Below are 25,647 nucleotides of genomic sequence, written 5' to 3' on the forward strand. Positions count from 1 at the left end.
TAACATGCATATTCAGATGTAGCCTCTGCATTGATCTTACAGTCAGCCAGGAGAAGTTTTTTTCAGAACCGTGAAAGAAAAAAAGAAAAAAATATTTAGTATGATTGCAAATGAGACAACTCAACACAAGTAACCAAATGATGTGGAAGTTCACATCAAAAGATCATTGTACATCCTTCAACAATAAGCAATACTCATACCACATAGGTTATTACAGTGTAACCTGTTTATCCAACTCCTGAGTATCATCACTGACACATTTTCATGGTCCCTAAATTGGCTTTTCCTTGCAGAAAAAACCTGAGTATTCTGACACCCTGCTTAATCCAACATGTTTTCTGGTCCCCCAGTGTGTCGGATAAGGCAAGTTCCACTGTATTATTTCATTTCTGATCAAAAAGAGTAGATAATACTGCTGGAATAGAATAAAATAATTATCAATCCAATTTGATACACTGTAAAAATTTAAACAGGAACATAATACATGTATTTAAATTAAGATCTTTATTTTACATATATCACAATAATACAAATATTATTCATTCTGATGTAATTATCTACATGATGTTATATAGACATATACTTCACAGCTTAAAAAACACAGTATGACAAAAAATGATGGAAATTAATGATCAGAAGGTCATTTTCATAACCTTTAAATTAACGAAGAAGAGACTTAAATGACTTGAATGAAGAAATTTTGGTCAAGAATACTATTAAAGAACTTTTATCCATGGTTAATTGATGTTGGTTTTATTTCGATGTTTCAGTAACAAATGAATATAAAATATCCTTTCATTTGGGCAAGGGCAATTAAATTCATATTTTAAAAGGCCAGAAAAATCTTAGACTTCTATGAACTATAACACTTTTCATTAAAAATTTAACGATTTAAAAAAAAATACAAATAAAGAAAAAGTTCTTACAAATTTAAACCATGATTTAAAATTTCATCTGTACTTTAATTACAATGAAATTTCTATCTACAAACCAGATGGTATTCTCTATGTGGTGAATTATGCACAAAATTCTGATTTCTTTGGTAAATTACCAATGATTAAATAGATACTGATTTCAAACATGAAAACTGGGCCTTTTTTGGTTAACTGGGCCTTTTTTGGTTGTTTTTTTTAAGTACTTTTTCCTTTTGAAAAACCCAATCATAAAAAGCTACCAACTTCTTAAAAATTTTGAACATCTGTTAAAATTGAGGTCAAATTCTAAATACTGTTTGGTGCTGTGAAATTGGAATTAGAATTTAACAATACACTGAATGCATATGTACTAGTTTACTCTTTATATTAGTTTGTTGATGAAATAAAAAAATCCTGTATAAAGAACTACTAGGATTTTACCAACTCATTTATAACATTATAACATGTATCCAAAACCATAGGTAACTGCCATTTTTTGACAACTATAGTCAAAAAGAAAACAAAAGTTCAAATAATTCAAATAACATTATTGTGGTATACAAATTTCAGCTGGACAGAAGATCCTTCAACAATGAGAAGGAGATGAATCTATTTTTATCCATGTTGAAGATTGCCACATAATAGTTTATATGTATCACACTCATATATTTCTTCTTTCATCCTTCAGGTTAAGAGATACACATCAGTCACTGTTACATGTCCTGCTATACAGCTGTGTCTGTAAAAAGGAAAAAAAAAAACACATTTATAGGTCATACAAGTTAAATATTAAATCTGCTTTATAGCTGACTATGCTGTATATAGGCTTTGCTCATTGTTGAAGGCTGTACGGTGACCTATAGTTGTTGTCGAGCCTGCAACTTTTGTTGCAGAAAGGTCGACATAGGGATAGTGATCCGGCGGCGGCGGCGGCTACGGCGGCGTTAGCTAACTTCTTAAAAGCTTTATATTTTAGAAGGTAGAAGACCTGGATGCTTCATAATTTGTTTATAGATGCCTCATGTTACGAACTTTCCGTCAGTCACATGTCTAATGTCCTTGACCTCATTTTCATGGTTCAGTGACTACTTGAAAAAAAAGTTGAGGTTTTTTGTAATGTTAAATTCTCTCTTATAATAAGTAATTGGACAACTATATTTGGTATGTGCGTAACTTGCAAGGTCCTCATGCCCATCAGACAGTTTTCACTTGACCTCGACCTCATTTCATGGATCAGTGGACAAGGTTAAGTTTTGGTGGTCAAGTCCATATCTCAGATACTATAAGCAATAGGTCTAGTATATTCGGTGTATGGAAGGACTGTAAGGTGTACATGTCCATCTGGCAGGTGTCATCTGACCTTGACCTCATTTTCATGCTTCAGTGGTTATAGTTAAGTTTTTGTGTTTTGGTCTGTTTTTCTTATACTATATGCAATAGGTCTACTATATTTGGTGTATGGAATGATTGTAAGGTGTACATGTCTAGCTGACAGGTGTCATCTGACCTTGACCTCATTTTCATGGTTCAGTGGTCAAAGTTAAGTTTTTGAGTTTTGGTCTATTTTTCTAATTCTTTATGCATTAGTCAACTATATTTGGTGTATGGAAATATTATATGATCTATATGTCTGTTACGCAGGTTTTATTTGACCTTGACCTCATTTTCACAGTCCATTGCCAAGTGTCAAGTGTTTGTGTTTTGGTCTGTTTTTCTTAATTTATAAGCAATAAGTCCACTATATTGGCATGGTTCATCTGACCTTGACCTCATTTTCATGGTTCATTGATCAATGTTTCGTTTTCTTTGGTTAATGTTGATTTTATGTGACAGTTGTAGTAAAGCTTTATATTAAGCTCTATCAACATAATATCAATGATTAGTAAAGAAGGCGAGACATTTCAGCGTGTGCACTCTTGTTAATTTCTGTGTCATTTTGGTCTCTTGTGGCAATCAAACCACATCTTCTTTTTTTTTATATTATCAGTAACAAATTGAACTTATAAAAAATCTTTGGGTACAACTTATGTGTTGAGTTGTTTGTATGAATGTTATTGACAGGCATTGTGTACTGGAATTACCCTGCGGGCTAGAAACAACTGTTTTGTTACATGTTTTACAAATGAATAAAATTAGATCTACCTCAAATGGGGAGTATAGGGAACCAAAACATGTTTCAAAATAAAGGTACTGAAATTACTGTTTTGTTTTGTGCAGTGTGTGTGAAGAAAATAAAACCATAAATCAGATGGCTTTTGTCAGGGTATTCAAGTTGGAATATCTCATTGAAAAACAAAAATTTTGCAGAACAAAAAAAATAAACTCCTAGTAAGGCCAACTAAAATTAATTAGTAGATTTTCATCCAAATTTTTGAAAAAAATGGGGCGGGTGGGAGGATTTTATTTTTTAAATTTTATTTTATATGAAACCCTCTTGCATGTTTTGTGACGAGTTCTTCATATATGCAAGTGAAATAATAAGCTTATATCATGTATTGTTAAGGCCGTACAGTGACTTATAGTTGTTAATGTCTGTGTCATTTTGGTCTTTTGTGGATACATGTAGTTGTCTCATTGGCAATCATACCACATCTTCTTTTTTATATACACAAGTATGAGGAATCTTACATAATTTTTCCAACCCTTAAATGAATATATCTAATTGCGGCTTTAAAAACTTAAGAACAAAAAAACGTGTGAGAAATACTCTCTTCAGTTAGACTACCTACACCAAATGTATTTGGGTTTCTAAACAATGGTTTGTATTCCCATAAAATGAAGCATATGCATTGGTATGCAACACAATTATTATGAGTACAGAATAAAATGAAAACTCAGAGAGTGTTGAAAATAATAGGGTTGGTACTTTATATGCAAGATGAAAATATAATTATCATGTAAAACATGAACTTTATAATAAACAAGAGGCTCTCAAGAGCCTGAATCGCTCACCTTAATTTTTTTGGTTAAATCTCTCATCAATGATTATTTTGGCTTTTCAATTTATTTAAATGTTCTTTGAATCGTCCTATTTTCTTCAAAAGCAAAAAAAAAAATCATTTTCTCCTATGTTCTATTTTAGCCATAGGAGCTATGTTTCTGACATACAAGGAAATGAAATATAAAATTTATACTAGATACTCTGAAACTCATTTAGCCTAAGTTTGGCTGAAATTGATACAGCAGTTTCAAAGGAGAAGATTTTTTAAGGTAAGTCAACATGATGAACAAATTGTGAAAAAAGTCTTTAAAGGGCAATAACTCCTTAAGGGGTCAATTGACAATTTTGGTCAAATTGACTTATTTGTAGATCTTACTTTGCTTAACATTTTTGCTATTAACAGTTTATCTGTATCTATAATAATATTCAAGATAATAACCAAAAACTGCAAAATTTCTTTAAAATCATCAATTCAGGGGCATTATACCTGAAAAAACCAGTTACCCAATTCGGCTGAAAATTTCAGGACAGGTAGACCTTGACCTAATAAATACTTTAACTTCATATCTTATTTGCTCTAAATGCTGGAGTTTTTGAGATATAAGCCAAAAACTGCATTTTACCCTGTGTTCTATTTTTAGCCATGACGGCCATGTTTTTTGACGAAATAAAAAATAAAGCACAAACTTTATTTTATACACCCTACTGATCATTCAGTTGAAGTTTGGTTGAATTTGGTTAAGCAGTTTTAGAGAAGATTTTTTAAAGTTAGCAAATATGATGAACAAATTGTGAAAAATTGTCATTAAAGGACAATTAACCCCTTAAGGGGTCAATTGACAATTTTGGTCATATTAACTTATTTGTAGATCTTACTTTGCTGATCATTTTTGCTGTTTACAGTTTATCTTTATCTATAATAATATTCAAGATAATAACCAAAAACTGCAAAATTTCTTTAAAATCATCAATTCAGGGGCATTATACCTGAAAAAACCAGTTACCCAATTCGGCTGAAAATTTCAGGACAGGTAGACCTTGACCTAATAAATACTTTAACTTCTTGTCTTATTTGCTCTAAATGCTGGAGTTTTTGAGATATAAGCCAAAAACTGCATTTGACCCCTATGTTCTATTTTAAGTAACGGCGGCCATGTTTTTTGACGGATCAAAAATCGAAGCACACTTTGTGCAGGATAATCTAAGGAACAATCATGCTAAGTTTCATTCAAATCCATTCAGTAGTTTCAGAGGAGAAGATGTTTGAAAAATTGTTAACGACGACGACGACGACGACGGACGCCAAGTGATGAGAAAAGCTCACATGGCCTTTTAGGCCAGGTGAGCTAAAAAAAGTTGTTGTTTAATGACTCTTTTTGGGTGTATTGGGACATTTGCTGTTTGCCAACATAAAAAGACAGCCATGGGTGAAATCACAGGGCTTGCATAAATAAAATGCATATGTTAGTCGACTTTTTAAATTCAATAAACGGTCATAAATCTGACAAGTTTGTGCTTGTGTTTCAATATCTTTAATCCAGTCATGTTTTCTGAATCAATGGTTTCCACGAATCTTGCGATTTGGGTATCATTTACAGTTTAAATTTCCTAAGACAAAGTCATTGCATAAATAAAAAAGTCCGCAGTTTTCCGTAATCACAGAAATTTGTGACATACCGCGATTTGCAGTCTTGGAAACAGCGTGTTTCTCGTAACACCAATATTTCACGTCATTCTCGTTATCAATCTTTACTCTCGGAAGATGATGTTGTCATCATAGAGCAGCGCAAAGGTCGACTTAATCATTTTTGTTCGATTTAGTTACTTGAGGTACAAAACCGAAATTTGAAACAGGAAGCTTTGGTAGCAATAAACAGTTAGGAAAAAATATTAAAATTTGCGCTCATAAATTTTACCATCCCCTTTTCATTGCTTTCTTGCAATACTACCCCTACAGAAAAAAAAGTTGAGGGCCAGTTGATGGCCATGTGGCGGACAGTTGAGGGCTAGCTGTTTTAAGCAAAATAGTTGAGGGCTAGGTGTTGAGCATCTTAGCTCAACTCAAACCTGACCAAGCACTGTATGTTGGATAGATGTCGCTCAACTGGCCCTCAACTGAAGCTGGCCATTAAGTTGAGGAAAAGTTGAGCAATTGATCTTTGGTTTTCATATAGTTGAGCAAAAGTTGAGCTTTCAGACTTTGAAATTTTTGTAGTTGAGCAAAAGTTGAGCATTCAGACTTTGAAATTTTTGTAGTTGAGGAAAAGTTGAGCGTTCAGACTTTGATATTTTTTTTATAGTTGAGCAAAAGTTGAGCAATTGGAAATATGACCTGGTGATATAAATGTTATGTGTGGCACATCTGTTTTATCTGTCTTTTATAGTGCAAATGGACAGGAAGTATTATTATAAATGTACACAAAGTTTGAGGCAAAATTAAGGGAAGCACATGTTTTCAATTTTATACATTTTTCTGTATTTTAACTTAACTAAATCTTTGACATAAAGATAAAAAGCAAACAGTATTTCTTTTATTATAAGATATATCAAATATTCAAGATTTATGTAATTAACAGTTATTATTAGGGGCAAATCTCAAAGTGATCATAATCATCATACTGTCACAATACCCAAAAGAACCTCAAACATTTAAAATTTGAACTGGGTTTGAGCATGCACATGGCAAGCAAAGATGTCTTCTAGCTATCATGAATAAAATATGAATTTTACAATGAAAGTAGATAAAAAAAAGTTACAAATAACTGTATTGACATTGAAAAGTACAATGTATTCTTCTGATGACATGACTCTTGGATTTAGGAAGATTGATGTTTAACACATATTTCTGGAAACATCTTTTGGTAAGTGCACTGGATTAGATTTGATTTCCACCATTTTGAATAAGTGTATAATTATGGTCTTTTAGTTCAAAATAGTGATATTTAAAGTGTTTTCTTTATAAACTTTAAAGAGTGAAGAAAAAAATGAGACAATATATTTATGCATTAATTTATATATTGTCAAAATGTGTAAGACAGGAGACATGTTTATTTTATTATTAAGACATTTTGTTTTAGAACGTATTACTAATAAAATAAGAATATTCTAATATAATAAATTTGGTATAAACTAGAGATCTATTCTTATTTGCTAGATAACTTCTAACCAGGTGCTCCGCAGGGCGCAGCTTTATACGACCGCAGAGGTCGAACCCTGAACAGTTGGGGCAAGTATGGACAAAACATTCAAGCATGATACAGCTCTGAATTTGGATTGTGATCAAATTTTGGACATTACATGGTTTTTTTTTTACACAAAACAAATGCCAAGATTTTACAAATCAATTAAAGATTTCTTCTTCAAACTTTTTAAATCTAAAATTAAATAGTTGACACAGCATAGGTTTCTGACACAGAATGAATGTGGTCTAATGAACTTAAAAGGGTTTTTTTGCCTTTGAGCAAATCACTATGCTGTTGAATATTAATCCTCTCAAAAAAATGTTTGAAGAAATTTTCTTTTTATTTATGAAATCTGAAATGAGAAAAATTTAACCCCCCCCTTTTTTTCACATCCCCGTTTCCCTTTTTCAAAACTGATATCAATTCAAATTTCTAATGGAGTTTGCAACAATAACTACTCATTTAAATACATCATAAAATATTAAGATGTAAAAAAACTGCTTGTTATCACTGAATGGTAAAGATTATTTAAATTTACCAGTTGGTAGTAAAAAGTGTATATACATTGTATATTGTATATAACAAAGATTTAAGTTGATTCTGGACAAAGAAAGATAACTCCAATTAAAAAAAATTCTTGCTATTGCACAAATAGGATATTTCTTGCTTACTATTCTGGACAAAGAAAGATAACTCTAATTAAAAAAAAATTTGCTATTTCACAATATTGTGCAATTAGATATTTCTTGCCATTGCACAATACTGTGCAATTGAAAAGACTTGCTATTGCACAATACTTAATATAATAATTTTAGATCCTGATTTGGACCAACTTGAAAACTGGGCCCATAATCAAAAATCTAAGTACATGTTTAGATTCAGCATATCAAAGAGGCCCAAGAATTCAATTTTTGTTAAAATCAAACTTAGTTTAATTTTGGACCCTTTGGACTTTAATGTAGAATTTGAAATTTGAAAACAGGACCAAAAATGAAGAATCTACATACACAGTTAGATTTGGCATATCAAAGAACCCCAAGGATTCAATTTTTGATGAAATCAAACAAAGTTTAATTTTGGACCCTTTGGACCTTAATGTAGACCAATTTGAAAACTGGACCAAAAAAACTTCAATAATCAAGAATATAAGTACATTTTTAGATTCAACATATCAAAGAACCCAACCGATTCATTTTTTGTCAAAATCAAACAAAGTTTAATTTTGGACCCTTTGGACCTTAATGTAGACCAATTTGAAAACGGGACCAAAAGTTGAGAATCTACATATACAGTTAGATTCGGCATATCAAAGAACCCAATTATTCAATTTTGATGAAATCAAACAAAGTTTAATTTTGGACCCTTTGGGCCCCTTTTTCCTAAACTGTTGGGACCAAAACTCCCAAAATCAATACCAACCTTCCTTTTATGGTCATAAGCCTTGTGTTTAAATTTCATAGATTTGTATTTACTTATACTAACATTATAGTGCGAAAACCAAGAAAAATGCTTATTTGGGTCCCTTTTTGGCCCCTAATTCCTAATCTGTTGGGTCCTAAACTCCCAAAATAAATACCAACCTTCCTTTTGTGGTCATAAACATTGTGTTTAAATTTCATAGATTTCCATTTACTTAACCTAAGGTTATTGTGCAAAAACCAAGAAAAATGCTTATTTGGGCCCTTTATTGGCCCCTTATTCCTAAACTATTGAAACCAAAACTCCCAAAATCAATCCCAATCTTTCTTTTGTGGTCATAAACCTTGTGTCAAAATTTCATAGATTTCTATTAGCTTAAACTAAAGTTATGGTGCGAAAACCAAGAAAATGCTTATTTGGGCCCTTTTTGGCCCCTTATTCCTAAAATGTTGGGACCAAAACTCCCAAAATCAATACCAACCTTCCTTTTATGGTCATAAACCTTGTGTTAAAATTTCATAGATTTCTATTCACTTTTACTAAAGTTAGAGTGCGAAAACTTAAAGTATTCGGACGCCGGACGACGACGACGACGACGACGACGACGACGACGACGCAGACGCCAACGTGATAGCAATATCAGACGAAAATTTTTTCAAAATTTGCGGTCGTATAAAAAGCAAGGATAAAGCATTCATGTAGTATGTTGTGAGTTGAGATCTTTCAGCAGTATTTTGGCTATAAAAATACACAATTTAAATTTATTTTTTCTACAATGTGTAGTCATCAGTTTGCAATTACCACATAATGCTCAACTTTTTAAGACCTAGCCCTCAACTTTTAATGACCTGGCCCTCATCTATTGGCCACCTAGCCCTCAACTTTTAATGACCTGGTCCTCAACTGTTGGCCAGGTAGCCCTCAACTCTAATTGCTCAACTGTTGGACACCTAGCCCTCAACTATGATATTTTCTCAACGTTGCTCTACTAATTTGCATAAAGTTGAGCATTGATAGTTGAGGGCTACCTAATTTGCATGGCAAAAATCCAGCTAGCCCTCAACTGGCCCTCAATGTTTGCTCAACTGATGGCCAGCTAGCCCTCAACTGGCCCTCAACTGTTAGCTCAACTGGCGGCCAGTTGAGCAATGCAGTTTGCCTAGTGATCATTTTTTCTGTATGGGTAAGCTTACTGTTTGTGTCATATATGTGCATATGTATGTAATCAGAATCTTCCATAGATTTTATATCCAGTATATAAAATGGTAAAATATAATTTCTTTTGGGTGTATCCATGGCAACAATCTGCACTTATTTGCTATAAAATATTGCAAAAAGGGGGGAAAAGATGTCACATATTTCCCCAAAATTTGGCTAAAAGTAGAATTTCAATTGCTTGAAGTAATACCTTTTCTGAAACTGTGTACATATATCATTCAGTAGATCCAATGAAAATCATATGTCTTTCGTCTCATTTTTTTGTAAAATTGCGTCAAAAACTTCGTGTAGAAAAAAAGTGTTTGTAAACATAACATTAATTTCTGGACCGATGGCCGGTCAAGCTATGAAAATATGGATTGTCAAACAGAAAATAGCCCATAAAACATGTTAAAAACAATCTTGATGCTGTTCTAAACCATCTTTGAAGGCTAAATTAGTATTCAGCTGTCTAAAAATGAATTTTATTACACAATAACTTTCCTATTTGAAAAATCCACAGGGGCCAAAATGCGAAACTAAACTCCTAACTGTGTATTGCTACCTTAATAGTAAATATTGTTTTCGAATTCTCCCTTTTTACTAATTTTCTGTGTTCTGCTAGCTTAAACGAGTAAAATAGCCTTTTATTTTTGAAAATTGGTTGAGTAATGAATATTTTATGAAGGTTAGCAGTTGACACTGAAACGCGACAAAAATTGATTTAAAGAAAAATGCCAAGTCAAAGTGTAAAATCTTGTTTCTACCTCAATTTTGGCCAAATCTTTAAAACTATACCTTTTTAGTCAGTTTTTTTAGTTGAAAATCTTAATAAGATATCTGAGGAGGCAAAATTGTACAAAATTTAGCAATTTCAAGCATGAAAATGTTAATCTTTATGCGTATTGCATACCTAAGCCTTGATTGAAAAACTTGGTAGTAGGGAATTAATTTCCTACATCTGATTCAACTATACATTTAATATATGCCAAAATGTAACATGAAATCTTGATAAAAATAATAATTTGATATATTCGCAAGAAAAAAACAAACGCGTTCAATTCTTAGGCTACTACATGCACCCCAATCCTTCAGAAGCAACGGTTAAGACGGTAGAGTACAAATATAAGCCTTGTGTAAAAATGTCTAATTTTGGTTGCTAAGGACTGTAAACAATAAAATTGACATGTATTGTCATTCTTAAAGACTTAATTTCCTCAGAAGTTGATTTAGAATCTAAATATCAATAGATTTGTGGTATGAAAAGTCTTAAATTATACAATTCTGAGCTTGGTAAGTATGCCATAAGGTAGCAATAAACAGTTAGGAAAAAATATTAAAATTTGCACTCATAAATTTTACCATCCCCTTTTCATTGCCTTCTTGCAATACTAAGCTTACTGTTTGTGTCATATATGTGCATATGTATGTAATCAGAATCTTCCATAGATTTTATATCCAGTATATAAAATGGTAAAATATAATTTCTTTTGGGTGTATCCATGGCAACAATCTGCACTTATTTGCTATAAAATATTGCAAAAAGGGGGGAAAAGATGTCACATATTTCCCCAAAATTTGGCTAAAAGTAGAATTTCAATTGCTTGAAGTAATACCTTTTCTGAAACTGTGTACATATATCATTCAGTAGATCCAATGAAAATCATATGTCTTTCGTCTCATTTTTTTGTAAAATTGCGTCAAAAACTTCGTGTAGAAAAAAAGTGTTTGTAAACATTACATTAATTTCTGGACCGATGGCCGGTCAAGCTATGAAAATATGGATTGTCAAACAGAAAATAGCCCATAAAACATGTTAAAAACAATCTTGATGCTGTTCTAAACCATCTTTGAAGGCTAAATTAGTATTCAGCTGTCTAAAAATGAATTTTATTACACAATAACTTTCCTATTTGAAAAATCCACAGGGGCCAAAATGCGAAACTAAACACCTAACTGTGTATTGCTACCTTTGAGGATGAAACGAAATTTCAACGGTTACCGGTAACGGGAATGAACGAAATCCGGAAATCGTAAATTTTATAAAATAAAAAAATTGGGGGCGGGACGATTTCAGAGGGGCGGGCGGGGATGAAAATCTATCAATTAATTTTAATTGGCCTAATAAAAGCATGTAACAATACTGATATAATTTCATAAGTGGGTGGAATCAGAAATCAAAGTGATGGAAATCACTCATGGAAAGATTAGAAGAGTAGTTTGAATTATTTCATATTAAGGTATGGTGGGAAAAATGAACATTTATAAAGCACTATTGCTGAAAATTGCATTTACAGCAGGTCTTTAGAAGGAAACTTGCTTTTCCAGTATGAGGATAAAATGAGCTCAAATTAAATAATATGGGTCTCTTAATTTGCACAATTGTATTTAAACTGCAGTTTATATCTTATCGAAATTATGTTAAAAAACAAAAAAATGCAAAAATTCTTCCTGTAAATGTTACCAACTATCCTTGTAAGACATAAATCTGGACCAACAGCTTAAAACTTTAAAGTGTCAACAAAAAAAATTGAAAAATGTTGTTTTGGGGCATTTTGTAAGTTGAAACAGAGATTATATGGCATTGAAGATTAAAAGTTTTAGAGTGCCTTTTGATCATTTTTTAAAGTATTTTTCAACTCAGGGCATTGAAAATGTACTTTTTCAATGTAAACCAATTAAAAAACTTATCTTATTGAAATGTGGATTCTTTCTTGATTGCAAAAATATATATTCACTTCTAATAAAAATTCAAATGACTAAAATAGACATAATGATTGATGGGAAATAAACTAATAAACAATGGTTTGTTATAATTAAAAGTTTTAAAATTTTAAAACTGTTTCAAGCCAATTCCTGATAAATAAATTGTACTAATTTAATTGTTGATTATCATAAATTACAGATGATTATTTGAAATTTACCAAGTAAATTACAGGCCTTACTGGAATACCTTTTATTTATTCATATCTATATTCATATTTCATTTTTTGTTTTAAATCTTGTTAATCCATAAATCATTTATCTTTCAGCAGAGACATATAATACAATTGTATTATATGTCTCTGCTTTCAGATATAATTTACAGAATCACTTTATGTAATGTAGATCAAAAGTAATTGGCAATAAATAAATCTATCATCCTTATAAATATCCATCATCTAATATACACATTTGTGTATTCAATTATGAGGTCAAATACTTGTGTATTACGAATTATATGTATATGGTCTGTATAATTATGTAAGACTGAGGTTGATAGGTTATGTGGTCAATTTGATTGGCAATTAAGGAGATGGGGCATTGCAATTAAAGGTCCACCTTGTCTCTGATGGTTTAGTGATAATGACAGTTGTCAATCATACTAGTTGAATCAATATCCAGTTAACTAATCAAAATGTTTTTTAAAAAGCCTGTACATCAACACACCTTAATGATCCTTAATGACATACATTCTTGAATGAACTGCTCCAATAATATACCCAGTTTTTTTCAGTTTATATGTGAATTATGTGCACATACATGAGAACCATAGGGAACTATATGTCAGTGTGAATACATTTAGTAACAGTAGCTAACCTGTCATGTTGTTAGGGAGGTCGGTGGCTAGGTAAAGATTTAGAACAAGTTCTAATCTTTCCAAAAATGAAGATTTTAACATATTGGGGCATATTGTTTCCCCCATTATATTTAGGAAAGTAAATTAAATGTCAAACCAACAAGTTCAATACCAGCTAACTTGCAGCCAAATTTCATTTAGATATCTTGTACCAGCCAAAAGTTTTATTAAAAAAACATGTCAAATTTGTCAGGAGTGTGACGCTTTTTGTGTGACAGGATTTTTTTTTAATAATTTACATGTTGAGTAAAAATTATTATGATGAATGCATGTATATGAAGATGGTTTATAATCATTCTTCAATACTAGGTTTTGTAGATTATAGATTGGTGTTATCATTGCACAAATATTATGTAAATAAATATACATTGTGAAAAGGTATGTACCAAAAATTAATATTGGCAAAATTTGATAATTTCTAAATTAAAGTGTTATGGTTGTATTTTAAAGGAGTATTTGTGTGTAAAACTGGTAAGTATTTATTGTATACATGTGTAAGCTATCCATAAAAGGCTATACAGACATCCTGAGGTGCATAATTCACATATTGGATTAACTTCTATACAAGCACCCAAAAATGTCAGGAGTGTGACAACTGTCTTTAAACATGTACCAAAGAATACATAGGACTTAAATATGTTCTTCTTCTTTATTTTTCAGTAGTGGCTATTCCAAAGAGAAGAAAAAAATTTATTACAACTACATATATGTTTATATCATAGATGTGGGAGTGCATTATATATGTCAGGAGTGTGACGCTTTTTTTAAGGCATTTTCTGTCAATTCATAATTTCACAAGGACAAGTTCAACAGGTTTCTTTGTGTTAGAAATGTTAAAACAAAGTTATATTCCTATCATTTACCTCTTAAATGTGTTATTTATCATGATTGTTTTGACACAATAAGTTTTAATTAGTCATTTTTCTATTTTTTGTGCACAGTAATGCAAATTTATCAAAGGAAATAAGTGTGTACAACTATAAAATCATATAGGAAAGTGAGGAAATGAATTTTGTACAAAATAGAACAATCATTTTGAATTTAAATGGTATATTTAAAGATGTTTCAAGGATTAACCATTCAGATGTAATTCGTCACACTCCTGACATGAATTTAACAATTTAAGAAAAATATGAAAATTAGCTTTATTTTTAGGACAGATAGTTGAAAGACAGCTAGTAATTTAGAAACTTTTGGTAAATCTTCCATTCCTTAAAACATCCACTAGACTTGCTAACATAAGCCAGGCAAAATTATCTGGAAGAAATGATTCAAAGAAAGAGACTTGGAAAGAGAAAACCCGCAAATATTGGCTGAATATAAAATTAAAAAATTATCAGAGGAAGTTGGACAATCTTAAACAAAATAAAAAACTACAAAACCATGCTAACAAAAAAAGGCTTAAAGAAAGAAGAACTTTGAATTCCAAATTTGATAAACAATATAAAGAAAAACAAAGGCAGTAGCAGAAAAACAGTAGAAAAAAAGGAAGAAAGATAAAAAAGAAATTGGGTTGAATAAGGACTTAGAATCGAACAAAAACAGCTCAAAAATTCAAATGAGAACAGATCTGTAACTGTGTCAGATTCCAGATCTACAGTGAGAAAACCTGCACAACACACAAGAAAACAACTGCCACAAAACCCAAATGCTTGGACGAGTTCTTTGAAACACATCATAAAGAATGCTACACCCAGAAGGGCCTTCTAGAAGGGATCATTTATAAGCATTTTTGTTTTGTGGCAATTGTTTTCTTGTTTGTTGTGCAGGTTTTCTCACTGTAGATCTGGAATCTGACACAGTCACAGATCTGTTCTCATTTTAATTTTTGAGCTGTTTTTGTTCGATTCTAAGTCCTTATTCAACCCAACTTCTTTTTTATCTTTCTTCCTTTTTTTCTACTGTTTCTCTGCCACTGCCTTTGTTTTTCTTTATATTGTTTATAAAATTTGGAATTTGAAGTTCTTCTTTCTTTAAGCTTTTTTTTGTTAGCTTGGTTTTATAGGTTTTTATTTTAAGATGGTCCAACTTCCGCTGATCAATTTTTAATTTCAGATTCAGCCAGTATTTGCGAGTTCTCACATTCGAATTTTCTTTCTTTGAATCATTTCTTCTAGAAAATTTTGCCCTGCTTATTTCAGCAAATCTGGTAGATGTTTTAAGGAATGGAAGGTTTACCAAAAGTTTCTTCATTTTACTAGCTGTCTTTCAATTATCTGTCCTAAAAATAAAGCTAATTTTCATATTTTTCTTAAATTGTTAAATTCATGTCAGGAGTGTGACGAATTACATCTGAATGGTTAATCCTTGAAACATCTTTAAATATACCATTTTAAATCAAAATAATTGTTCTATTTTGTACAAAATTCATTTCCTCACTTTCCTATATGATATTATAGTTGTACACACTTAGTTCCTTTGATAAATTTGCATTACTCAGTGCACAAAAAATAGAAAAATGACTAATTAAAACTGATTGTGCCAAAACAATCATGATAAATAACACATTTAAGAGGTAAATGATATGAATATTACTTGGTTTTAACATTTCTTACACAAAGAAACTTGTGGAACTTGTTCTTGTGAAATTATGAATTGACAGAAAATGCCTTAAAAAAGCGTCACACTCCTGACATATATAATGCACTCCCACATCTATGATATAAACATATCACAGTGGTAATGATTTTTTTTCTTCTCTTTGGAATAGCCACTTTGAAAAATAAAAAAAATAAAACATTTAAGTCCTTTGTATTCTTTGGTAGATGTTTAAAGACAGTTGTCACACTCCTGACATTTTGGGGTGCCTCTCTTTGTGTTTTTTTTAAAGGATCCTAAAAAGAAAGTCCTGTTCTATGGGTAAAGATATCAGAAATTGAAATCAATGATATAGCAATGTGTTTAGTGATTTTTTGTGAAAGTTTAAAGCATTTTTCAATCTTTATAAAATATGTCAGGAGTGTGACAAAATACTGAAAATAGAAGGCTTTTTCTACATACAATTACATAAAAAACGGTACAATGAAATGACATTTTGTTTTTTGCAAATGATCACAAAATCTCAGGGCTTTTAAAGTTTACTATTGTAACTGAAATATATTAAGATTCTTTTTATTGGCAAAAACTTCAATCACTAGTTACTATTATTTTTTTCAAATTAAGCTATTCAATTTGATTGTTATTATATGATTTAGCAGAAAAGATGGAAATTTTGGTTTTAAAATTTTCCTTTTTATATTGACTTTCATTTGGAAAAGGTCTGAGCAATGTTTTCTTGACTGTTTTATTACCAAACTTGTTTTTAAGTAGTATGGTTTCTGTTAAATATTTTTGAGATGTATGCTATTAAATTTTAAGATTATTCAATGTGTCTGTTTCGTTCGGCCTGAAACTTTGGAATTATAAAATTTAAAGTATTGGTAATAGGGCAAGACAAAAAGAAATACAAAATATTAAGTTTGAAATTGGACCCCCCATGTCACACTTTTGCTTCATTTTTTCTGATTCCACCCAAATGCACATTTCATGCAATTAGAGCATAAATGAATAGTTCCTTTTATGCAGTTTCATAGTGCATTAAAACATAATTTATCATATATACTGATTTATAGAACATAACTGGAGAATTTATTTTATGCTGTTACTTTTATAGTGCATGAATGCATAATTTCATACAGTCAGAATTAAAGAACATAAATGCATAGTTCTTCTTTTGCAGTTGTATACTACATATATATATGCATATGTTTTTAATGAAGAAATAGTGTTTATCTAGAGGTTTTAGTAAATGTATCTTACCTGAACCTTCTGGAAATCTTGTAAAGTTGCGTGCCTTGTGGTAATCATACCAATCTTTGAAGAATTTTTCTTTACACTTATTGTACTCATATTGAGTAACCGCCAATGCTGCCAAGCCCGCTATACTTAAAGGTAAAATGTAATACTTTTTTAGTCTTTTTCTTGTTGTCAATTCTTTGATATTCTGACGAACTCCAACAGCTGTTGCAACTGAAATATGAAATTGAACCTTATTAATACACTTAATTGGTTATCCTTTAAAAAATCAATTTACTATAGTCATTTTGGTTCTGTAGAAAAGTTACAAACCATAGAATCAATTATATGAAAAATAAGTATAATTAAGAAAGATTTCTTTGCTCCAACATATTTCATTTTATTGTTAATGCATCTATAAGCATAATAGTTGGTTTAAAAGTGCTATCCTATTTTGTTACAATTAGAACAAAAAACAAAACACAAAAGAATGTAAACTGCACTCAAAATTGCCATAAAAAGAATAGATTTATGTATATAATAAAAGACTTCGCTGAGCGCAGCCTGATACGACCACATAGGTAGAACCATGAACAGTCAGGGCAAATTTGGACACAATATTCAAGCTTGATACTGTCTGAATTTGGATCGTGATCAAACTTTGACATAATAAAGGTTTCTGACACAAGATAAATGTGGTCAAAGATCTTTCAAATCTATTGTACAATACTATGCAATTGAAGATTTCTTCTTGAAACTTTTCAAAAATTAGAAATTTTAAAATTAAAAAACTAGAGGCTCTAAAGAGCCTGTGTCGCTCACCTTGGTCTATGTGAATATTAAACAATGGACACAGATGGATTCATAACAAAATTGTGTTTTGGTGATGGTGATGTGTTTGTAGATCTTACTTTACTAAACATTCTTGCTGCTTACAATTATCTCTATCTATAACAGAACTTTCTGTGGAAAATGTTATTGAAAATCTTCAAATTTTAAGAAAATTGTTAAAAATTGACTATGAAGGGCAATAACTTCTTAGGGGTCAATTGACTATTTTGGTCATACTGACTTATTTTTAGTTCTTACTTTGCTGTACATTATTGCTGTTTACAGTTTATCTCTATCTATAATAATATTCAAGATAATAACAAAAAAACAGAAAAATTTCCTCAAAATTACCAATTCAGGGGCAGCAACCTAACAACCGATTATCCGATTCATCTGAAAATTCCAAAGCAGATAGATCGTGACCTGATCAACAATTTTACTTCCTGTCAGATTTGCTCTTAATGCTTTGGTTTTTGAGTTATAAGCCAAAAACTGCATTTTATCCCCATGTTCTATTATTAGCCATGGCGGCCATCTTGGTTTGTTGGCCGAGTTACCGGACACATTTTATTAACTAGATACCCCAATGATGATTATGGCTAAGTTTGGTTAAATTTGGCCCAGTAGTTTCAGAGGAGAAGATTTTTCTAAAAGATTACTAAGATTTACGAAAAATGGTTAAAAATTGACTATAAAGGGCAATAACTCCTAAAGTGGTCAACTGACCATTTTGGTCATGTTGACTTATTTGTAGATCTTACTTTGCTGAACATTATTGCTGTTTACAGTTTATCTTTATCTATAACTAGAGGCTCTAAAGAGCCTGTGTCGCTCACCTTGGTCTATGTGAATATTAAAGGAAGCAGATGGATTCATGACAAAATTGTGTTTTGGTGATGGTGATGTGTTTGTACATCTTACTTTACTGAACATTCTTGCTGCTTTAAATTATCTCTATCTATAATGAACTTGACCCATTAGTTTCAGTGGAAAATGTTGGTAAAAAATTTACAAATTTTATGAAAATTGTTAAAAATTTACTATAAAGAACAATAACTCCTAAGGGGGTCAATTGACCATTTCAGTCATGTTGACTTATTTGTAAATCTTACTTTGCTGAACATTATTGTTGTTTACAGTTTATCTCTATCAGATTCAATAATAATATTCAAGATAATGACCAAAAACAGCAAAATTTCCTTAAAACTAACAATTCAGGGTCAGCAACCCAAAAACGGATTGTCCGATTCATCTAAAAATTTCAGAGCAGATAAATGTTGACCTGATAAACAATTTTACCCCATGTCAGATTTGCTCTAAATGCTTTGGGTTTTGAGTTATAAGCCAAAAACTACATTTTACCCCATGTTCTATTTTTAGCCATGGTGGCCATCTTGGTTGGATGGTCGGGTCACCGGACACATTTTTCAACCTACTAACCCAAAAGATGATTGTGGCCAAGTTTGGATTAATTTGGCCAAGTAGTTTCAGAGGAGAAGATTTTTGTTAAAGATTACTAAGATTTACGAAAAATGGTTAAAAATTGACTATAAAGGGTAATAACTCCTAAAGGGGTCAACTGACCATTTCAGTCATGTTGACTTATTTGAAAATTTTACTTTGCTGAACATTATTGCTGTTTATAGTTTATCTCTATCTATAATAATATTCAAGATAATAACCAAAAAGAGCAAAATTTCCTTAAAATTACTAATTCAGGGCCAGCAACCCAACAACGGGTTGTCCGATTCATCTGAAAATTTCAGGGCAGATAGATCTTGAACTGATAAACAATTTAACCCCCATGTCAGATTTGCTCTAAATGCTTTGGGTTTTGAGTTATAAGCCAAAAACTGCATTTTACCCCATGTTCTATTTTTAGCCATGGCGGCCATCTTGGTTTGATGGCCGGGTCACCGGACACATTTTTCAAACTACTAACCCAAAAGATGATTGTGGCCAAGTTTGGATTAATTTGGCCCAGTAGTTTTAGAGGAGAAGATTTTTGTAAAATATTACTTAGATTTACGAACTAGAGGCTCTAAAGAGCCTGTGTCGCTCACCTTGGTCTATGTGCATATTAAACAAAGGACACAAATGGATTCATGACAAAATTGTATTTTGGTGATGGTGATGTGTTTGAAGTTCTTACTTTACTGAATGTTTTTGCTTCTTACAATTATATCTATAATGAACTTTGCCCATTAGTAACAGAGAAAAATATTTGGTAAAAATTTACATAAATTTACCAAATTAATGAAAATTGTTAAAAATTGACTATAAAGGGCAATAACTCCTTAAGGGGTCAATTGACCATTTAGGTCATGTTGACTTATTTGTAGATCTTACTTTGATGAACATGATCGCTGTTTACAGTTTATCGCTATCTATAATAGTATTCAAGATAATAACCAACAAGAATGTGTCCCCAGTACACGAATGCCCCACTCGCACTATCATTTTCTATGTTCAGTGGACCGTGAAATTGGGGTTAACCCTCTAATTTGGCATTAAAATTAAAAAGATCATATCATAGGGAACATGTATACTAAGTTTGAAGTCGATTGGACTTCAACTTCATCAAAAACTACCTTGACCAAAAACTTTAACCTGAAGCGGGAAAGACGAACGAACGAACGAACGGACGGATGAACGAACGAACGAACGGACGAACAGACCAGAAAACATAATGCCCCTCTACTATCGTAGGTGGGGCATAAAGACAGCAAAATTTCTTTAAAAATTACCAATTGGAGGGCAGCAACCCAACAACCGGTTGTCCAATTCATTTGAATATTTCAGGGCAGATATATATTGACTTGATCAACAATTTAACTCCTTGTCAGATTTCCTCTAAATGATTTGGTTTCAGAGTTATAAGCAAAAAACTACATTTTACCCCTGTTCAATTTTAGCTGTGGTGGCCATCTTGGTTGGATGGCCAGGTCATCGGACACATTTTTGCAAACAAGGTACCTAAAAGATGATTGTGGCCAAGTTTAAATTAATTTGGCCCAGTAGTTTCAGAGGAGAAGATTTTTGTAAAAGATAACTAAGATTTACGAAAAATGGTTAAAAATTGACTATAAAGGGCAATACTCCTAAAGGGGTCAACTGACCATTTCGGTCATGTTGACTTATTTGTAAATCTTACTTTGATGAACATTATTGCTGTTTACAGTTTATCTCTATCTATAATAATATTCAAGATAATAACCAAAAACAGCAAAATTTCCTTAGAATTACCATTTCAGGGGCAGCAACCCAACAACGAAATGTCCGATTCATCTGAAAATTTCAGGGCAGATAGATCTTGACCTGATGAACAATATTACCCCATGTCAGATTTGCTCAAAATGCTTTGGTTTTTGAGTTATAAGCCAAAAACTGCATTTTACCCCTATGTTCTATTTTTAGCCATGGCGGCCATCTTGGTTGGTTGGCCGGGTCACCGGACACATTTTTTTAATTAGATACCCCAATGATGATTGTGGCCAAGTTTGGTTAAATTTGGCCCAGTAGTTTCAGAGGAGAAGATTTTTGTAAAAGTTAACGCAGGACGAAGACGACGACGACGACGCCGGCGGCCGGACGCCAAGTGATGAGAAAAGCTCACTTGGCCTTTCAGCCAGGTGAGCTAAAAATAGGAAAAAATATATAATATAATCTATTTGATTAAAGTAAATTTAGTCCATTTTTTTTCACAATAACAATCCATTGAAAAAAGAAGCACAAGGCTGATGTGCTTTTAACCAGATTTTCTTATTCTATTTAGATATATTTTTATTATTTTCAAAATTGAAGTGTACACCCGGGCGTTTTGACGTAAATGTAGCTACGCGCATGTCGCCTTTATACCATATACGATCCCAAATTTTTGGGGTGATATAAAAACATATTCATGACAATAGCTCATGTATTGGTAAATCATGTACAACATTTCTGTCTTTCTTACATGTTCTACAAGATGTTGTAAACAAGAGTGCACATGCTGAAATGTCTTGCCTGCTTTAATGACCATTGGTTTTACTATAAGTATTACAAAAACTGAACATTTTTTAACATCCATGACAATGAAGTCAAGGTCACTGTCAGATAATCCTGTAAGACAGACATTTACACTTTAAAATTATTATTCAATATACCAGTCAACATAATGCTTCTAGTATTTGAAAAACACACCAAAACACAAAACTTTACATTGACCAATGAACCAATGAAAATGAGGTCAAGGACAATGGACATATGACAGACCAAAACTTCATAAAGAAGACAAGATATTGGTATATGTACCCACCTACAAACATTGTTCCAAGTCCTTTAATAAAACACCTTGACTGGCATACATCTTTGTTCTTTACAAACTGAAAAAAAATAAATTTAGGTTAACAATCATCTTAAATAAATTTAGTAATTCTAAAATTTAAGAGAGAATCTTTGTGAGCAAGCTCACATACCTGACACCCCCATGTTGCAGTCTTAGTCTAAGTTCAAAGGGGCATAACTCCTAGACACAAAATTGAATCATAATTTCCTGTCAATATGCCAATCTACATACTGTAAATTCAGAAATTTTTGCATGCATTTATTATTGCTATTTTGTCATAAAGATTAAAATGTGATATAGATGTTTGCGATATTGAGAAATATCCTGTTCAATTCATATATACAAATCTTCAAAATGTGAGTTTAAATTATTCGTATTATAACCCTGTTACAATTTTCGCAATAATTAAAACATTGCAATAGTTAATTCAGTGGTTGACATTTGTTGTTGTGTAACCTTTTAGCTTTTTTGCTATTTTTTTGTGAATAAATTAGGTTGTTTGTTTTCATGTTTGCATTGTTTTACATTTGTCATTTCGAGGGTCCCATTTCTCAAGTACTTTTAATTTAATTGCTGACTATGCCGTATGGGCTTATCTTGTCCAAATAATTATGACATCTGACAAGCCTTTTAAATTTTTTCCTGGGACGCCTTCCTACGAATGAAGCCTTGAAAGCCTTGCTAGACGTCATAATTATTTGGACTAGGGCTAATCCTATACACCTTATCACTATTTATTCGCCATTACCGGAAATCACACAGGTTCCCTTAAAATTTTGACGTCATAAAACAAAATATCTGACGCCACAATGGAAAAGTGATTGTTGTTTGTGTCAAAAGTTCAAGCGGCCGGGACAGCCGGGATTAGCGATAAGATGTATTGTTGAAGGCCCTACTCACTTCTGCTTCTGCTTCTGCCAGGTAATGGCCACAATCAACGGACTGATTATTCTGCCATGGTTTGGTGCGCATGTTCGACCACCCCCTCCCCCCCAAATTTTTGAAATTTACTTCAGCTTTGTCATCGAGGCTTTAAAGGCCTCGAATGACGGTGCTGATACGACCCCAGGAGGAAGAGCGTTCCAATCCCGGATGGTTGTTGGGAAGAATGAGTGTTTCCGGTAATCACAGGATGCTGATGGTACTTGGAATGATTTATCATGCATGTTTCGTGTCATTCTTTTCGGTGGTATTAATCGACCTTCCTTTGACATGGCCACTTTGTTGTTTTCTATTTTGTATAGCATTGTGAGTCTCGCTTCTTTCCTTCTTTGTTCTAGGGATGTCCATTTCAGATGTTGTAGCATCAAGTTAACGCTGGAGTGGTTATGATGCTTGTTAGATACATAGCGAGCTCCTCTTCTTTGTACCATCTCAAGTCTGTCAGTCTCTGTCTTAAGGTATGGATCTCATACTGGACTGGCATATTCTACAATTGGACGTACCAATGTTTTATAGGCATTCTCCTTCACTGTAGTTGATCCTATATTTAAATTTCTTTTTAGGAAACCAATTGTTCGATTTGCCTTATTGCATATGCTATTTACATGGTCATTCCATCTGAGTTCGGATGTAAATGTGCAGCCTAGATATTTTGCACTGCTGACTGACTCAAGAATTTGACCATGTAGACTGTATGAGGTTGCAATTGTCTTGTTTTTCCTGCTGATGGTGAGAACATTGCATTTGTCAGGGTGGAATGACATTTTCCATTTTGATTCCCATATTCCAAGTTTGTCCAGATCTAGTTGTAAATGATGTGAATCTTTGTCCGATGATATTGTAAGGTAAGCTATTGTGTCGTCTGCAAATAGTCGGACTGTAGATTTAATTCCATCAGGCATGTCGTTAATGTAGAACAGGAATAGTGACGGCCCCAATACTGAGCCTTGGGGTACTCCTGACTCTACATCAATGTGAGATGAACTTTCTCCATCAACAACTACTGCTTGTGTTCGATTAGACAGGAAGCTAGCGATCCACCTATTTACATTTCCTCGGATACCATAGTGTTCTAGTTTATGCATTAGGAGACTGTGACCGACCTTATCAAAGGCTTTCGAAAAGTCCATGATGAGAACATCTGTTTGCTTTCCTGTGCTCATGTTGTTGGTGATGTCATCCACAAATTCAATTAACTGGGTTTCGCATGATCTTTTGCTACGAAATCCATGTTGTAATGGATATAGAATGTTGTGGAGGTCTGCATGATTCATAATATGGCTAGTTATTATGTGTTCCATGAGTTTACAGCAGATGCATGTCAGAGATATTGGTCGATAATTCTCTGCCTTGTATCTCTCTCCTTTCTTGAAGACTGGGCTTACGTTGGCGTTCTTCCAGTCAGATGGTACTTCCCCAGTATTAAGTGATGTTGTAAAGATGATAGTTAGAATTGGGGCTATCTCGGTTGCAAGTTCTTTAAGTATTCTAGGTTTTAGGTTGTCTGGTCCTGAAGCTTTATTTGGATTCATTTTTTTGAGAAGTTTTTGCACTCCATTTTCTGTAATGATAAGATCTTCAGCAGAAGGGTATTGACCTGGCATGTTACAACGAGCTTTGAATTCTTCTGGACTATATGTCTCTTTGGAAGAGAATGCAGATTGAAACTGCTTATTCAGGATTGTTGCTTGGTCCACAGGATGCGAGTGAAGTACTCCATCACTACGAAGTGGTGCCACTCCGCTGCTATCAGTCTTCATATGTTTAATATAAGTCCAGAAACGTTTCATATTGCTGTGTGGTTGGGTTTTTTCTTTAGGTGTTACTATATTTTCGATGTACTTCCAATATGTACGACGTAGTTCTTTCTGTACTTTTTGCCTGGCTTCTTTGAATTTTGATGTAATCTTAGGATCCGCTGACTTTTTCTTTTTTTTGTATACTCTGTCACGGCGGCGTATTAATTTACGTACATTTGGTGTTAGCCAAGGTAAGCTATCTTTCTGTTTTGCTATCTTGTGTGGGATGTGGTTTGTTACACTTTGGTTGAGCTTGGTTTTGAACAATAACCAGAGTTCCTCTGCTGAGCTTCCATTTGAAGCTAGATTTCTGTAACCTACATTGTATTTACAACGTGATTCTACTGTAACCTATATTGTTATTTTGTGTCATTTGGCATCCTGTAGTGAGTTGTCTCATTGGAAATCATACCTCTCTTTCCAGTTTTTAAATGATGTAACTGTGAAAAAACTTTGTAAATGTGATTTGACAATCATGACAATTGTATAAATATTTCAATGGTATTGTATAAAGGAGATTTTAATTACCTCGGGCTCATCTTGCATGAGCAGCTCCTCGAGCTTGCTAGTACGAGCTTCTGCAACTTGTTCTTCTGTCATCTTTTAATTTGATGAAATTATACAACGTGATTCTTCATTGAAAATGAAAGGTCAAATTTTCGACTAAAATTTCGAAGATCCTCTGGATTTTACCTAAGATTT

General features: G+C 32.5%; 1 protein-coding gene across 1 annotated transcript; it reads right to left on the reverse strand.

Moving 5' to 3' along the window:
* Positions 1 to 1,080: 1,080 nt before the first annotated feature.
* On the reverse strand, positions 1,081 to 25,630 carry LOC143063377 (uncharacterized). Its single transcript, XM_076235497.1, has 4 exons — positions 25,474 to 25,630; positions 22,175 to 22,241; positions 17,071 to 17,280; positions 1,081 to 1,653 (listed from the first exon to the last, which is right to left on the reverse strand). The coding sequence occupies exons 1-4, from the start codon at positions 25,543 to 25,545 to the stop codon at positions 1,640 to 1,642; spliced, it is 363 nt and encodes a 120-aa protein (XP_076091612.1). The 5' UTR covers positions 25,546 to 25,630; the 3' UTR covers positions 1,081 to 1,639.
* Between the last annotated feature and the right edge of the window lie 17 nt (positions 25,631 to 25,647).

This window comes from Mytilus galloprovincialis, chromosome 2 (genome assembly GCF_965363235.1).
Source record: "Mytilus galloprovincialis chromosome 2, xbMytGall1.hap1.1, whole genome shotgun sequence".
Classification (NCBI taxonomy): Eukaryota; Metazoa; Mollusca; class Bivalvia; order Mytilida; family Mytilidae; genus Mytilus; species Mytilus galloprovincialis.

Excerpts from the sequence above, each read along its gene's own strand:
- LOC143063377 (XM_076235497.1), bottom strand. The coding sequence starts at position 25,545 with ATGACAGAAGAACAAGTTGCAGAAGCTCGTACTAGCAAGCTCGAGGAG. Across the intron at positions 22,242-25,473 it reads TCATGCAAGATGAGCCCGAG|TTTGTAAAGAACAAAGATGT; the intron begins GTAATTAAAATC and ends ATTTTTTTTCAG. Across the intron at positions 17,281-22,174 it reads ACTTGGAACAATGTTTGTAG|TTGCAACAGCTGTTGGAGTT; the intron begins GTGGGTACATAT and ends TTCATATTTCAG.